The sequence below is a fragment of the Giraffa tippelskirchi genome, chromosome 10, assembly GCF_054371585.1.
Source record: "Giraffa tippelskirchi isolate mGirTip1 chromosome 10, T2T-mGirTip1v1.2.pri, whole genome shotgun sequence".
NCBI classification, from domain to species: domain Eukaryota; kingdom Metazoa; phylum Chordata; class Mammalia; order Artiodactyla; family Giraffidae; genus Giraffa; species Giraffa tippelskirchi.
The window spans coordinates 35,798,848-35,816,727 of record NC_137284.1 but is presented as its reverse complement, the minus strand read 5'-3'; the positions used below and the strand labels follow the sequence as shown (position 1 = coordinate 35,816,727).

At 38.3% G+C, this 17,880-nt stretch overlaps 1 protein-coding gene across 12 annotated transcripts in view; it reads left to right on the top strand.

The window, feature by feature from the left end:
• The window catches only part of DLG2 (discs large MAGUK scaffold protein 2), a 2,308,738-nt gene that overhangs the window by 1,710,405 nt on the left and 580,453 nt on the right, over positions 1–17,880 (top strand). For all 12 annotated transcript variants that reach the window (XM_081536923.1, XM_081536915.1, XM_081536921.1 and 9 more), the window contains 2 exons: positions 5,442–5,586; positions 8,907–9,045. In XM_081536923.1, the coding sequence (XP_081393049.1) occupies positions 5,442–5,586; positions 8,907–9,045 (284 nt within the window). The remainder of the gene's footprint in view (positions 1–5,441; positions 5,587–8,906; positions 9,046–17,880) is intronic.

Here is a 17,880-nt window from a genome sequence, read left to right as displayed (position 1 = left end):
TATCCAGAGTAACCATTATTAACATATCTTATGTATTCATAGTTATTTTTAAAACAAACTTTATTTGTTGTAAATAAAATTTAATTTACAGTTAATTGCAATGAGCTGCAAAGATTTCAGTCTTTGGTTTATGCATATTTATTTTCATATCATTGACCTTACTATAGTAGATTGGTCCCCTTTTTAATTGTCTTTACAATATAGTGATTATCTACTTTGCTTCTTTTTGAAAAGTTAACTTTAAGTGAGGTGAAAGTTGCTTGGTGATGTCCAATTCTTTGCAACGCCATGGATTGTACAGTCCAAGGAATTATCCAGGCCAGAATACTGGAGTGGATAGCCTTTCCCTTCTCCAGGTCATCTTCCCAACCCAAGGATCAAACCCAGTCTCCTGCATTGCAGGCAGATTCTTTACCAGCTGAGCCACAAGGGAAGCCCAAGAATACTGGAGTGGGTAGCCTATCCCTTCTCCAGCAGATCTTCCCGACTCAGGAATTGAACACGGGTCTCCTGCATTGCAGGCAGATTCTTTACCAACTGAGCTATCAGGGAAGCCCCAAAAAAGTGAAAGTCGCTCAGTCCTGTCTGACTCTTTGTGACTCAGGCCAGAATTCTCCAGGCCAGAATACTGGAGTGAGTTGCCATTGCCTTCTTCAGGGGATCTTCCCAACCCAGGGATCGAACCCAAGTCTCCTGCACTGTGGGCAGATTCTTTTCCAGCTGAGCCTGGAATTTTTTTTTTTTTTTTTTTACAGTGCTTCTAGAGTCTCACATTTCCTTGTTCTATGTCTTAGTGCAACTTTTATGTCGCTAATATTCCCAGTTCGTCTCACCACGTTGCTTTTCCTGAATGAATATGGAAAAGTCTGTCTCGCCATCTGTACATAGCTCATTTCTCCAATCACACCCTCTCATGCCCCCACACCTCCCACCTTTGTACCATCACATGTGTATTTGCTAACACTTATTTGAATTCCCACAACAGTTGCCATCTTCCTTTCTTACAAGTCTCCGGGCACCTCTTTCTTCAGCCTCCTTTGTCAGCATCATGCTCCCTCTTCCATTTGAGAGAATGAGTCATCTCACCTCCCATCTCTCTGTCTTGGCCTCGGTCCCCTGTCCTATTGAAATACACGGCCAGGCTGCACACGTGTCCCTTCTATGTTGCACACCCCACGGAAACACTTCATTCAAATCCACATGATTTTTTTTTTTCTGAAACCAGGCCAGTTGCTCAGTGTTCACCATGATAGGCAGATACTTAATGCAAAAAAAAAAGAGGAAAAAGAAAAGGAAAAAAACAATGAAAAACAATGACAAGAGCTCCCAGCCAATCAGTATAATGTCCCTTCTCTCTGTGTACAATCAGCTCCAGCTGTAGGCCCTTTATCTTGAGAGTTCAGAGGATAATACACACATATAATTAACCCAAATAAACCCACTTTCGTGAAAAACATTTTGAAGACTTCAGCACAAAAGAGCACTTTTTGGGTCCAGATCCTGTACTATTCTGAATTTTTTAAAAGACCACACAGAAGCCTCATCAACAGTACTCTAATTAAACTCATCAGTTCGCAGATGTTTACAGGAAAATGCTCAGCGAAAATTTTCACCAAGAATTCCTGTTTCTTGAGCAGAGAGATGGATGATGACAATAGTAATAGTAACTGGAGCTAACAATAATGAGTACTTTAATGAGCCTGCCACTTTACATGGATCAGTATATTTAAATCAGTAACCCATTTGAGGCAATGGTTATCCTCGTACCTATTTTACAGATGTCAAAACTGAGGCTAAGTAGGTTAAATATATTTCACAAAGTCAGCTAGGTAGTGTCAGGACCACGACAAGTCCTGGTGTGTGTGACTCAAAAGCGTGTGCTCTTAACCACTACATTCTTTTGCCAGTATCACACCACCTCTTCCATGATGGAAATCAGTGTAGATTTTCCAACACTTCATAGTCACCAAATAGAATCTGACTGAACTACTACTATTTTGAATTACCAGTATTTACTCCAATATCCTCTTTCCTCACTCCTCACTTCCAACCTCTCCTCAGCGTCTGTTTTCTGCTCTAAAGGTTATTTCCTGGTAGTCTGAGAGTCTGTTAAGGGAGGCATTCTCAGAAAATACACTTAAAGGTAACATTTTCTAGCTTGTTTCAAGGCTCAACGTAAAGATGGAGGACATGCAATTTAATGAGTGCTGGCCACATCTCTTTTTCACGGATAATCTAATGAGCTATGTGCTTTCTATATCCTGGGGAGAGAGACAGTTAGCCCCTGTCAGAAACAGAGCTTTTTTGCCACTTGTAATCTAATCCAGTCGGTTTCTGGCCTTTAGGGTCTTTATCCATTGGCTTGTCATCCTCTCTGTTCATGGCAATAAATTCTTCCCTTCTTCTCTTTTTTCAATATAGAGGATTCTAGGGTACGTGGTCACAGTATTCAGAGCCACCTTAGGCAACCATCTTGTAAGATAAGACACTTCTGTACATTTTAAACCATTATATATGAGCATTATTTGTAAATATTCATTAGGTAAAAGTGGTGATCCTTTAAAAAAAGTGATTGGTCAAACATATAACAAGGTTTTGAAGAAACAGATATATGAAGCTACTTTCCATTTTATTTATTTTTGGCTTTGTCAGTGTATTTGGCTGATGCAATATGTTGTCATCACTGGATTCAGCAAGAAGGGTAATGATTGCTCAGGCTTGTATAACACTTAGGCATTCACATCACTTCTATATGCAAACTTAGAAAGAGACTCTGTTCTCCTAAAGGAAGAAAGAATAGATAATGTAAACCCTAGGAAGCAACACTCAAGGACTGTCTCATTTTCGTCTTTTCAGTAGGACTGTAATCCGACTGATAACTTAGCTATTTGGGGGCTGTGTGACCTCTTTGTTGCTGTGTTAACCTCTTCAGATATTAGTTTTTCCCCAAATAGGTCTAATTATTAATGTCTACCTCATGGAATTATAGTGGAGTAGGTAGCCATTCCCTTCTCCAGTGTATCTTTCAGACCCAGGGATCGAACCCAGGTCTCCTGCATTGCAGGCAGATTCTTTACCATCTGAGCCAGCAGGGAAGCCCCATGGAGCTATAACCAGGATCAATTATGTAACTTACGTCAAAATATATACATGGTATTTCCAAGATATATGACATACAGGTGTTAAATAAATGTTAGCTCTTATTATTATTACTATCATTTTTGTTATTTCTCTGTCTAAAGGCTGCTGTCATCAACTGTGTTTCCCTTGCCTGTAGTCCCGCAACATTCCCACTCTGCATGGGTCTAGTTTTCTATCCATTTATTTCATAAATAGCTATGTTCTAGTAGAATGTGAGTCTCGTGGGAGCGGGGACTATGTCCATTTGAAAGAAGCAATAGGGCTGAGTGGTTAAGAGTCTCTGGAACCAAATCATTTGGCTTTGATTTCTGCCTCTTCTACAATTAGGTCAATGACTTTGGTCAAGTTTTTTTACCCTCTTGGAGACATGCTTTTCTCATCTGTAAAATGAAAGTAATTATAATGGCTAGTTCATAGACTATTGAGAGATTTGATTGTGTTAATATATATAAAACAATTTTGAACAATGCCTGACATGAAATAAGGCTTTTTAAGTGTCTGCTGTAATTATGATTATCATTCTTATTGTTTTATCACTATATCTCTAACATGTAGAACAGTGACTGACATGTAACAGGTATGTAACAAACATTTGAAGAATGAATGAACAAGTGCTAGACATTGGAAGTACAAAAAGAGTTAAGAGAAGGTTACTTCTGTAGAAGAGAACAGTAGAGACATTTACAACTTAATGGAGAGCTCACTGTCAGCAATCAGGTTCAGTTCCGTTCTGTTCCAGGGTCCCTGACCTGGCTACACCGCCAAGGATTAAGTGGCATGTGGAATTTATACAACAACATGTAGCAAAAATAAAAAGCAATGTTACCAGTGTTAAATGATTGAAGTGTTGATTAGATACCACAGAGAATATGTAGGAATCCAAACTATTTTATTTATTTACATTTATATTCTATTGATTTGAATTCTACATCATTTCAGCAGAAACCAGCTAAAGAACTGCTATATATAAAAGAAAATAGGAGTCAAATAAGGATAACCTAGGTATTTAAAATATTGCCTCAATATTTGAAAACCATTTAAGAGAAGGTGCCTCAGAGTCCCACTGTAAGCCACTGCCATGAAGGAATAATTGCACTGGTATCACAGGCTTTTCTCTCCGATAGAGAGAAGTGGCTGTTAAAGCTGATGGCAACAAGGTACTCTTGAACTTGTTCGTTTGAAAAGCTCTATGTTCCAACGTTAGCACTCTTTCCTTAGAAAACAGACTCATGTTAAATGACATTTTGATGGGAACAATTTTTAGAGTGAGAAAAGCCAAGCCTAGTGAAGCTGTGGGAAGACGGGACTCTGATATATCTGCAGCATAAGAGGAAGCTGGGTCATGTTTCCACAGGGCACTTTGGAAATAGGTACCAGAGGCCTTGGGATTCCCTGGTGGCTCAGACAGTAAAGTATCCGCCTGTAATGCAAGAGACCTGGGTTTGATCCCTGAGTTGGGAATATACCCTGGAGGAGGGCATGGCAACCCATTCCAGTATTCTTGCCTGGAGAATCTCCATGGACAAAGGAGTCTGGTGGGCAACAGTCCATGGGGTTGCAAAGAGTCAGACATGACTGAGTAGCTAAGCATGCACCAGAGGTTTTATTATATTCATTTAATTTGGTCCAGTGTTCATTTGTATGATTTATCCTGAAGACGTCATCAGAGTGGTGCACAAATATGGAAAACGGTTTATTGCAACACCATTTGAAATAAACTAAATGTGCTTTAGAGATTAGTTAAATCATTATGTTAAGGCACAGTGATTTATAGGAAACAAAACTCATCTTGTTGAAATACATTCATGATAGAGGCAAATGGTCATTTGAAGTTGAAAAGCACATTCCAAAACAATGTGTGTAATATGGTCACAATCATTCAAAGATATATATCCATATAGGGAGATTATGGATAATTTTTCTTTTCATTTGTTGTTTTCATTTTCTTCTATGAATGTATATTGCTTTTGTAATCATAGTCACTATAGCATAAGAAATACATTTGACCTCTTTGTTCCATTTTCCACAAGAGTATTCTGATTTCTAATATAATATATTGCTTCCTCATAGGAAACGGCAGAAACAGCCTTGTTTTTTAGCATCAACAACTGTACCTTATCTGCTTTGGCTAATGCCATTAATCCATCTGTTCTGTCAAAGTATAATATGGACACTGTACTGTAATAATTATGATTTATTCTTTGCTTAAGCTCATAATTTTGTATATCTTCTTGCCTGGATAGTTCTGGCTAATCACCTGCATAGATTTGGCTCTAACAATGAATTTTTCCCACTTTCAGGTAAACAACTACAGTTTAGAAGAAGTAACACATGAGGAGGCGGTAGCAATATTGAAGAACACATCAGATGTAGTTTATCTGAAAGTTGGCAAACCCACCACCATTTATATGACTGATCCTTATGGTCCACCTGATATTACACACTGTAAGTACCATGCTTAGAGTCATCTTTGAACAGCAGGCCAGGTTTTCCAAATTGGAATTCTGTAAAACTTGGCAAGATCTTCTGCTTACACCTTCACTCTTGTTTAGCCTGTGGAAATACTGCAGAGGGATCTTGTACTTCACTTGCCTTGGGGGCCTTACCTGATAAGTTGGCAGGTTCACCATTACAGAAAGGCTTAACAATGTATGTTATGGACAGTGTGATTACAACAACATAAGAGCAACACATTTTCTTTTAACTGAAGTATAGTTTACATACAATGTTGTATTAATTTCTGCTATACAGTAAAATGATTCAGTTATTCATACATGTATATATATATATATATATATATGCACACACACACATTCTTTTTCATATTCTTTTCCATTATGGTTTATCACAAAATATTGAATATAATTCCCTGTGCTATACGACTTGTTGCTTGTCCATTCTATATTTAATAGTTTGCATCTGCTAATCCCAGACTCCCAATCTATCCTTCCCTAACCCCCACTTCCCCTTGGCAACCACAAGTCTATTCTCTATGTCTGTGAGTCTATTTCTATTTCATTGATAGGTTCATATTTTCAGTTCCATGTATAAATGATATCATGTGGTATTTGTCTTTCTTTTTCTGATTTAACTTCACTTAGTATGATAATCTCTAGGGACATCCTTGTTGCTGCAAATGGCATTATTTCATTCTTTTTCATGGCTGAGTAGTATTCCAAGGGGCAACACATTTTTAAAATATTTTTATTGGAGTAAACATTTACTGGAGCTTAATTGCAGCTTTACAATGTTGCATTAGTTTCTGCTGCACAGCAAAGTGAATCAGCTATATGTATACATATATCCACTCTTTTTCAGATGCCCTTCCCATTTAGGTCACCACAGAGCATTGAGTAGAGTTTCCTATGCTATACCGTAGTTTTTCATTAGTTTTCATAGGTTATTCATCTTTGAAAATTTTAAATTAACTTATTTTTTAATTGAAGGATAATTGCTTAACAGAATTGTGTTAGTTTCTGCCAAACATCAACAGGAATCAGCCATAGATATAGCTGTGTCCCCACCCTCTTGAACCTCCCTCCCACCTCCCTCCCCATGCCACCTCTCTAGGTTGTTAGAGCCCCAGTTTGAGTTCCCTAAGTCATATAGCAAATTCCCACTGGCTATCAGTTTTACATATGTTAATATAAATTCCCATGTTACTCTCTCCATCCACCTCACCCTCTCCTTCCTTCCCCCCATCTCCGTGTCCATAAGTCTGTTCTCTATGTCTGTGCCTCCATTGCTGCCAAGGGCCAATACATTTTTAAAGGCTATTTCTCAAGCCCCTAAAGCACAATAGCTCTCAGGCCATAATAGTCTCTCTTCCTAGTTCAAATCTATATAGTAACAGAGTGGAAAAGAAGGAGACTGGCAAAATAAACTGGAGATAGCACTGTTCTTCTTTCTAGGGAAGAGGATCTTGCCCTCAAATTGTGAAATCATGCTCCTTAATCACTATCTTTATAGTTCTAACCTTTATCAGAATTTGATATATTGGCAAGGAAGCCAGATAAAATTTTCAGTCACTAAGACAGTGGAGATGGGTTGGAGGTGGGGCCTTCATGGGCAACAATTACCAATGAGATGCTGTGCGTGGTCCTCACAATGTCCATTTCTACATAAGCCCCATGGTTTCCCCTCTTCTTAATAGGTCAACAAGAAGATTCTCTCTCTGGGAACTACATTTAGAAGCAATTCATTTTTCTGATGTGAGTTAGTGGGACAGTTTTGGCAGCATCAGTAAAAGTGCTCATTCTGAAATCTTGAGCAATCATTTGTGAGACTGAGAACTCAGAATGTCTTCAGGTCCTGTCATTAATTAGTACTATGCTCTTAAGCAAATCGTTTAACCTCTTTTAGATTTGAATGTTTCTCTTGAGGGAAATTTAAATGTTGAATGATTTTGTTACCTGCCTATTACATTGGCTATTGGTTTCCCTAATGACTGTAAAATGACTTGCCTTGGAATATGTCTTTGTGTCAAGCAAGCAGTAAGGCGAGATCAGCCTTACCTTAGGATATTAAAGAGTTTTAACTTTCAGAGTTTTTCAAGCCAAATAAAGAAAAATCAGTCTTGAGGCTCTGTGAGCTTCTTCTTGAAGGGCTTATAGGGCATTTCTTCTTTCTGTCAGAAGAAAAAAGGAGAAAACAAAATTTGCTATTCAGTTCAAGAAATATATAGAGTAATTTCAATATGTGCAAAATACCTTATAAGATAATATGTAAGATCCAAAGGAGATACAGTCCTGGCCTTCATTGAAAGGAAGATTAATTCAGTTATATAAGTAACAGCAGTATTTGGCAAACTGAGAGGGGATGTACATGCCATGGAGAGGTATAAAGAAATGTCCTTTGGGCACTCAGAGGAAAAGGATATCTCCTGTCTTCGGAAGATCACAAAAATCTTTACGCAGAAGGTAGCATTTGAATTGTATCTTGAAAAAATGGATACGATTTCAATATCAGAGATGGGATAGGAGACAGAAGTTTTAGGTAATTTGTCAAGTGGAGCAAAAATACAGATATTAGGAAGAATAGGCTTTATTTAGGGACCATAGGCGATGTGTAAGAGGGGAATATCAAAATGAGTCAGTCTTCCAAGAGCGATAAAAGGGAGAGTTTATATTCAGTACAATAGTAGCAATGGAGAGTGTGTAAGCAAGAGAACATCATGATCAGGCCTGCATTTCTCAATGTATAAAATGGATCTGGGGAGAGAGTAGGGGCAGGAGACCCAGGTAGGAGCTTTTTAGTCACCCAAAAGGGGGATGAATTAGGGTGGAGGAACAGAAAAGAAGGGCCAGCGTTCTTAGCTTTTCTGGGATGGGAGGATAGTGTATTTAGGGATTAAAGTCTTGTACAGTAACTTGCTCCAAGAGCCTTCTGCTTTTGATGGTTTGATATTAACTGTGTGAAAAGAATGTGAGCCCTGCAATTAGAAAGCTTACATTTTTATTTCAATAGAAAATTAATCATTGTTCTGAAAAATGTGAGTGCGGGATCTCTCCTCCCGCACCTAATTTTTCTCTTCACCTAATTATACGAACTGGGCTTACAGATAAAACTGTTATTACATCTTTCCAATCCTAAAGGTCACCATGTGCTTGTACATATTAAATGCAAACAAACAGCAACTCCCATCTCTTTAAGGATCACAGAATTCTTAGCATGTAGCACAGCCTTTCTGTTTTTAACAGGACTGTAGCATGACACGTTGAATCACCCACATAACAGATTTCTTTTTTTTTTTTTTCACTCTTTAGCTTATTCTCCACCGATGGAAAACCATCTTCTCTCTGGCAACAATGGCACTTTAGAATATAAAACCTCCCTGCCGCCCATCTCTCCAGGAAGGTACTCACCAATTCCAAAGCACATGCTTGTTGAAGACGATTATACCAGGTCAGATATGTTTGTTGGTTAATTGGGTTTGCAATCTTTACCAGGAAAGAATTGCATTTTCCTAACATGGCAGCTGTTGCTTCTCAGGTCTATTCAAGCTTATTATAGTCTCACCTGAAGTGGAAACCTGCCAAGACTTACAAGCATATGTCATTGTCCTCTGTTGGAAGCAAAACCACAAATTCTTCGTGGAGAAATTGTAATATAGACACATCTATCACTTTGCAATTTATTAGGACTTTTTGATATCTAACATCATTTGAGGGTAACAGCTATACTGTAAGATAGGTATTATTATTCAAAGAGAGAAAGTGGTGCTGAACTTCAAAAAGAAGGAAGTAGCATACCAGTGTTATGTATCTGGTGAGTAGAAGAGTCAGAACTGAAAAACTGTTTATTTGTTTGTTTGTTTATTTACTTTTCTCTAAATTCCATGTTGCTGCCACCACTGACCACACACAATTCAATGAACTTGGGGAGTCAGTCAATCCTCCCTTGAGTGCAGTCTAACTGCAGGTAGAAAGGAAAGGAGTGAAATTAACTCCAAATGGTTTGAATTTAATATATCTCATTAATCTCAAAGGGGCACAAAACAAGATTTTAGGGCAGAGCAACAGAACCACATGGCTTACCCCACAAAATAAAACTAAATTTAGCTGGCATGCCTCTGAAAAAGTCAGATCTGATGCTTTAGAGAAGACCACCTCAGTTTACTTCATGGTACAGTCAGGTTTCAGTGAATTTTGGATGATGAACAAGTGAATGAATGAATGCGTGTATGAATAACAGGAAATGTACATTTTTCTTTTTGTTTTTAAATGTTTTTGTTCCAAAATAATGTATGCTCATTGCATTTGGTGAGGTAATGCAAAGATGTTCAAGAAACGAAAAGCTCCCTCAAACCCGCTGAGTGTTGTGGCTGGAACCTTTCATACCTTGTCTGATGTCATACAAACATGTGCAAAGCATATTCAGGTGTAGGTGGAGTCTGACATTGTTTTTAACAAAATAAGTTTGTATTTTACACATTGCTCTGCAACTTGCTTTTTTCTTTGAGAAATACTTTTACCCAGAATGAGTTTGCCTGTAGATATATACACTTTTTTCCCTGAAAGTGTTTGTGTGTAAAAGCGATAGAGATGGATCCTTTAGTTTTGTATCCTGCCTGTCTACTGAAGTCATTTGTCAGCCTTTAAAAAAACTGAGGAGACTTCCTGCTGCTTAACTTTCCTCTCTGGTGCCTGTATATGCTTTGGTCTTTTCATTCCTTTGCTATTTCCTTTTAAATGATTAAGCATTTTCCGTTTATTTTGCAATTTCAGGTTTGCTGAAGTAGCTTGTTACATCTTTAGCCAAGGAATGGAATGTTTAGATGCTGCAAATGTACATCTGTGGTTTAAATCAAATATAAACCTCTTCCTATGCTGAAACGTCTAATCTCTATACTCTTAATTAAAATGAGGACTGCTGCAAAGATAATCCTCATGGTTCTTTAAAGATTGTATAAATACAGGCACCTTTATTCACCAGAGCAATAATCTATTTGCTCTCATCCTATCACTAATATTTGATAGGATTTTAATTTGAAAATGCCATTTATCTTACTAGACCCCATAGTGAATTAAAATTTATTTAACACCATTCATAATCCAGGCCCTTTGCTTGCTTTTACTTAAACTATCCTTTTAATCCTCTCCAAAACACAGAAAGGACTGTCATCCCCATTTTAGAGATGCAGAAATTGAAGCTCAAAGAGATTAGGGAACTTGCTTGGGGTCATACAGCTTTTAAGTAGGAAAACTGGGTGCCTTGCCAGCTTTAAAATTCTGGCTAGGAGGAAACATGTTGCTTTTCATTTCTGAAATAAGGAGAAAGTTAAGTTGTGTAAAACTGTTTTCATCATAGAAATATGTGGCTCGAAAGAGACCGGAGAGACGGTCAAGAATCTGCCTGCAATGCAGGAGACCAGGATTCGATCCCTGGGTCAGGAAGATCCCCTGGAGAAGAGAATGGCTACCCACTCCAGTATCCTTGCCTGGAGAATTCCATGGACAGAGGAGCCTGGCAGGCTGCAATTTATTGGGTCACAAAGAGCTGGATACGACTGAGTGACTAACACACGCATACACACACACACACACACACACACACACACTCATTATAATACTCAATCTACCAATTCACATGCAATATTTTAGATGGTATGAGAGAAAGAGATTTCATTTTTTTCTACAGTGATATACCCTAGTATCTTACTTCTTGCCTGCCTCCTCTGTTGTTCTCCGGCAGGACAATCACATAGCTTACATAAAATCTTCCGAATGGCTGGTGCCTGCAAAACTTGTGAAATAAATTGTATCACCTCACACACACACCCCCACACCCCTCCCCGACGTTCTCACCACGGCCGTGTGTTCTCACAGGTGCTCCGTGACGGAAGGCATTGCCACAGGTCTCAGAGGTAAATATTTTCTCAGAGGCATGTTCACTACCTTACTCATGAATATTCATTGACTACTTCCCACTAGACAATGAGCACTGTGCTAGGGATGCAAAAATAAATAAGAAACAACATCTCTAAGAACTATCAGATTGGGACAAAAATATATATGAGACCAGTGGATCCCCCAATACCTATTCCCTGATCATGCAGACCCCCTCTGTGAAGTTTTCCATAAAGCCTGTATTCATTTTTTTAATCCTGAGATTTTATATTTTGGTGTCAAAATTCCCTTCCTTTGTGGTAATCAATGGCAGTTACTTATCCTTAACTAGAAAATGAAATGTTGGCAACTTGGTGTCAGTCCTCATTTTTTAAGTGTAAAAGTTCTGTAAAATCCCAAAGTGTGGGAACTACTAACAGAAACAAACAAAATTAGATCAGTTCAATGAAGTGCTCTTTTGTGGCCCTAGCAGAGTTCTCCAGCACCTGAGCTGGCACTTAGTTAATATTTATAAATGATTTTTTTGAGCTGTCCATGAATGCCACACAGGAACAGCCTGTGACATCAAATGAAGTTTTAAAGATGAGATAACTTGTGTTTGAGTTTGAAAACATGTGTAGACTCTCTTCGTCAGAGAGTCAAAAGATGAGGAAGGGCATTCTTGGTAGGGGGTAGTGCACACATGCTCAAGGAAGAATGTAAAACATAATAAAATTAATATATCTGTTATAGTTTGAATACAAGACTGGAAAGGAAAACTACCTACCTTTAAATTATCTTTATGGTTCTATCCTTTCATTTGCAACCTAGTCGTAAGATTAGAAATATATATAATAGTAAAAACAAAAAGATTACTACTATGCACCATTAAGTGCTTTAATATACTTTATTACCCCTATATTATGTATATAATATCCTAACCTTGATTTTTACAGGTAACAAAAAATGAATTTAAGTAATCTTCTCATGCCATACAGCAAACAAATAGCAGAATCAAACTTTGAGTTCATGTCTGTATTCAAAGTCCTCATTCCCATGCCCCCACCCAATATCTCATACAGTTTCTTTCTATGGAAAATGTTGAGTAAAGAGGATTATGCTTCTATTAGGAGAACGGTCCTACCACTTACCACCTAGATAACCCTGAACAAGTCTTTTAATGTCCTGAGTCTTGATTTTCTCATCTGTAAATTTGTTAAAATTATTACTATCCTAATAGTTCAGTTCAGTCACTCAGTCATGTCCAACTCTTTGTGACCCCATGGACTGCAGCACGCCAGGCTTCCCTGTCCATCACCAACTCCTGGAGTTTACTCAAACTTATGTCCGTTGAGTCAGTGATGCCATCCAACCATCTCATCCTCTGTCGTCCCCTTCTCCTCCTGCCTTCAATCTTTCCCAGCTTCAGGGTCTTTTCCAATGAGTCAGTTCTTCGCATCAGGTGGCCAAAGTATTGGAGTTTCAGCTTCAACATCAGTCCTTCCATGAACATTCATGGCTGATTTCCTTTAGGATGGACTGGTTGGATCTTCTTGCAGTCCAAGGGACTCTCAAGAGTCTTCTCTAACACCACAGTTCAAAAGCATCAATAAGTAGTTTACATTTGCGGCCTACTTTTTATTTTACTAAACTAGTAAATCAAGGGAATTAATCTTTAATGGTGAGACTTGGAATGATAGGAAAACAGTTCTGTGAAATGGGAACCTTCCAACTATCTATATAATTATATTAAATTGGCAGTCTTTTGTTCCAAATGTTCATAATATCTTACTCTATCTGTTGTGAGAAGTATTTTCAATCTTGCTGATTTATATTCACCTTTGTTGGAGAATTATAGTAAGACTTTTAAAAAGAATTTTGATTAGAAATATGCTACAGTGACTTACCTGGATTTTTTTTTAATCTTTTTTGCTGTTTCAGGATATATGTACCTGAATAAGCTGGGAAATTTTGTTTTTCCATTGATTTAGAGAAAGGAAGCCTAAACAAAAAGCCCTTGGATAAAATTCTCTTAGGAGAAACCCTACTGAGTCCCTTATAAATCAAAATTATTGTTATGTAAATACTTTGGTCTTCAATTTTTGGAAAACAAAGCTATTACAATGATGCTGAGATTTTTTTTGGCTCATAGAATTATAGACTATCAGAGTTGGAAGGGCCATAAATGAAGATAGAGTCTAATCTTTCTCCATTTGGTGGGCAAGAAACACAAAATCTAGCAAAATTTGTTGGCTATCTGTAAATCCCACAACTTGTAAGTTATAGAATCAAATTTAGAACCCATGTCTTTGAACACCCAGTTCAGTGTTCTTTCTGTTTCTCTAAGCTAATGTTCATTTTTTTATGATGGAGTAAGAAGGTAACAATTACAAAAAGATATAATCAATCAGTGATTACCTATGAGCAGTGCCGACTTTGTGCGTTACCTACAGCTATAGATTCACTCTCTATTAAACCAAGTCTTCTCTGTCACCCAGAAGAGATGCCCATCACACACCATCACCATCTGGCTAAGTAATCTCAGGATATACAAACAAATCATTGATACTAAAATGAAACCAAAAGACTTGGGAATACAAAGTAAAACTGCCCTTTTAAAATAAGGGTATTTAATCTCCCACGTTATGAATATGATAAATACCATTATGAAAGCGAGGGACCTTAAATTAGCTGTGAGTGACATATTTCCCAGTTTTAGAAACCCATCTCACCTGGCTCTGAACTTACTGTACCCTGATGTCTTTCCAACTGGCTTTGAAATGTTTACCCACATTATTTGGTTGTTCAAAAAGCAAAAGTTACAAAATATACAAGCAGCTCATACAACTCAATACCAGAAAAACAAACAACCCAATCAAAAAATGGGCAAAAGAACTAAACAGACATTTCTCCAAGAAGACATACAGATGGCTAGCCAACACGTGAAAAGATGTTCAACATTGCTCATTATTAGAGAAATGCAAATCAAAACTACAATGAGATATCACCTCACACCAGTCAGAATGGCCATCATCAAAAAGTCTAGAAACAATAAATGCTGGAGAGGGTGTGAAGAAAAAAGAACACTCTTGCACTGTTGGTGGGAGTGTAAATTGATACAGCCACTATGGAAGATGGTATGGCGATTCCTTAAAACACTAGGAATAAAACCACCATATGACCAAGCAATCCCACTGCTAGGCATATACCCTGAGGAAACCAAAATTGCAAGAGACACGTATATCCCATTGTTCGTTGCAGCACTATTTACAATAGCTAGAACATGAAAGGAACCTAGATGTCCATCGACAGATGAATGGATAAAGAAGTTGTGGTACATATACACAATGCAATATTACTCAGCCATGAAAAGGAATGCATTTGAGTCAGTTCTAATGAAGTGGATGAAGCTATAGCCTATTATACAGAATGAAGTAAGTCAGAAAGAGAAACATAAATATCGTATCTAACACATATATACGGAATCTAGAAAAATGATACAGAAGAATTTATTTACAGGGAAGCAATGGAGAAACAGACATAGAAAATAGACTTATCGACATGGGGAGAGGGGAGGAAAGGGTAATATGTATGGGAAGAGTAACATGGAAATTTATATTACCATATGTAAAATAGATAGCCAATGGAAATTTGCTGTATGGCTCAGGGAACTCAAACAGGGGCTCTGTATCAACCTAGAGGGGTGGGATGGGGAGGAAGATGGAAGGGAGGTTCAAAAGGGAGAGGATATATGTATACCTATGGCTGATTCATGTTGAGGTTTGACAGAAAACAACAAAACTCTGTAAAGCAATTATCCTTCAATTAAAAAATAAATTTTTTAAAACAGCAAAAGTTACTATACCCCAATACAAAATAATTTAAAAAAAAGAAAAGCTAAGCCTAAATAAAGTCACAGGAAAGATTTCTTATCTCCAGAAACTTTCAAGGACCATTCCAAATTGTGCTCTGATATTTGCAGTTTGACTTCCTTATTACTAAATAGATTTGAACCCATCAATCTATAGTCTGCCTCCATCCATTCTCCTCAAATTATTAAGCAGTAGTTTACTGGGCATAGTATGGAAAATGTATTCTACTTTTCTCTTTCTCCCATTCATTCATTCATTTACTCATTCAGTGAATGTTCAAGCTTCTGCCATGTGTATTGAATAGTAGATATATAAATAAATAAATACTGTGGCCCACCACGCTCCCTGTCTATGGGATTATCCAGGCAAGAATACTGGAGTGGGTTGCCATTTCCTTCTCCAGGGGATCTTCCTGACCCAGGGATTGAACCCAGGTCTCTCTGCATTGCAGGCAGATTCTTTACCATCTCTGCCACCAGGGAAGCCCAAATAAGTGCTAAAAAGAAAATAAAATGTATGTGCCTAGATAGCGTTTGGGGAAGATAACAATATTAAGGAGGATAACCATAGAATGTCCCTCTGAGGAAACAGCATATGAGCTGAGACCTGAATGAAAAAAGAAAAAAAAAAAGGAGGGGGTGATGATATAAAGATCAGGGAAAGAGAATTCCAGGACGAGTAAATAGCAAAGCCAAAGTTCCAGGGGCAGGAGTAAGTTTTGTGTATCCCAGGAACAGAAGCAAGCCAGGCTTGCCGGGAAGGAGAGGAGCTAATGGAAACATGGCCGCAAATTCGGCTGGAGGAGTCAGGAGCCCGATGCTGTAGGGTTTTGTATGGAATAATGAAGAAGTGTAGGTTGAATTTTAAGTGCATTGAGCATCTACGAGGGAGAAGTAACCAGAATGAAATTACCTGATTTATGTTTTATTAAAAAAAAAAACAACACACCTCTGATTAGTATGTGGAGAAGGAGAAGGACCATTGAAGAAGCAAGGGAGGAATTATGACAGCTAGGGCTGGGCGGACAGGCAGCAATGGAGGAGAAGAGCGGAGGAGGAATCTGAGCTGGATTTAACAGACATGACCACGGAGGGGCCGTCCTGCTTGAGTCAGGCTGATTTACTGCTGGCCATTTGTACATTTGTTATCTGCTGTGGAGAAAGCTTTCAGGAATGGCGTTCAGTGTTTCCACTCTTGTTGGTTTTGTTTTTCCCCTTAGTGTTTATCAGTCAGAACTGGTTAGAGGCTAAATCACTGTTTCCCAAATGTTTATACCAACATGCCCTTAGGCCTTGAGAAAGGAATTTGTTCCCCTTGGGATTTGGGGTAGAACATGAAGCTTTCTGTGCAAGCATGAAACACATAAATCTTAGATGTTGTCATAAAAACATGAGAGACATCCTTGTTGCTTTAGTGTGAAACTATTTTGATTACAAATTTAAGTATTTTTTTCCAAAGTCTTAAAGTAAAACTGACACACCAGAAAGGTCTTCTGGGTATAATAAGTCCCTGGCAAAGACTACAAACCCCAAGATATGGATGAGCACCCAAATTTAAGAAGCACTGAGCATATTTACACAAGCACGTCAGTTATTAAATCTGTATTATAGGAACAGCCTCTTAATCATGTCTCAAGGTTTATGGTCTCCATTAGAGACAGGTCCTCAAGGCATCAGACAGAACTTTCCATCAGCATAAAGTCTGGTCCTATTCTAGCCTCTCTTCTTTTTAACTTATATTTAATAATTTGAAGCCATTTCTGAATGAACTGGAAGTTCTTTCAACACAGGAAAGAAATCTTTTCTTACATGCCTTTAACCAACTATAGGAGAAAAGAACTGGGTGTTCCCTCAGCAGACAACTGTGCCTGGTTAGAGTCAGGACCTGGAGGGCAGAGTGTTGAGGTGGTACACCCTGGAGCCACCCTCCTTAGCATCCTGTCTTGACCTCCTCGTAGGTGTATGACCTTGGACAAGTTGTGTAACTGACTGCTGCCTCAGTTTTCTCATGTATAAAAGGAACAGACTAACACTTCCCACCTCATAGGCTTGTTGTAACAAGAAACGGAGTTAATACATATGAAGTTCTTAGAAAAAAGTAAGCACTTCATAAACGTTAGTGTCCACTACAAATTGGCAGTCACTGTGGGCACTTGCCATCTGCCTCTGTAAGGGATAAATCATGTGCTGCTGCAGCTGCTGACCCTCAACACCCCCTGAAGGGAGTCCAGGGTGGAGATCAGGAAAGAGGCACCCTGTGCTCTGGAAAACTGACAGAACAGGTCTTCAGATAGTTAGATATTTTCAGGAACTGATTTTATGAGCCCAATTCTTGCATCTTCTCATATCCAGAAAAGCAGTAAATTCTTTCTGCTCTTCATGACCAGCAAAACCTTCTGCAAAAATATGTGCTTGATCACATGAACTTCCCCTTCATCCACATCACATATGTATTGGTCTTCACCTTCCTGCCTCTTTGGGGCAGTTTCTCAGAGCTAACTGAGGCGCTGTCTCCCAGCCTGCAGTCCTCATTTTGCCCCA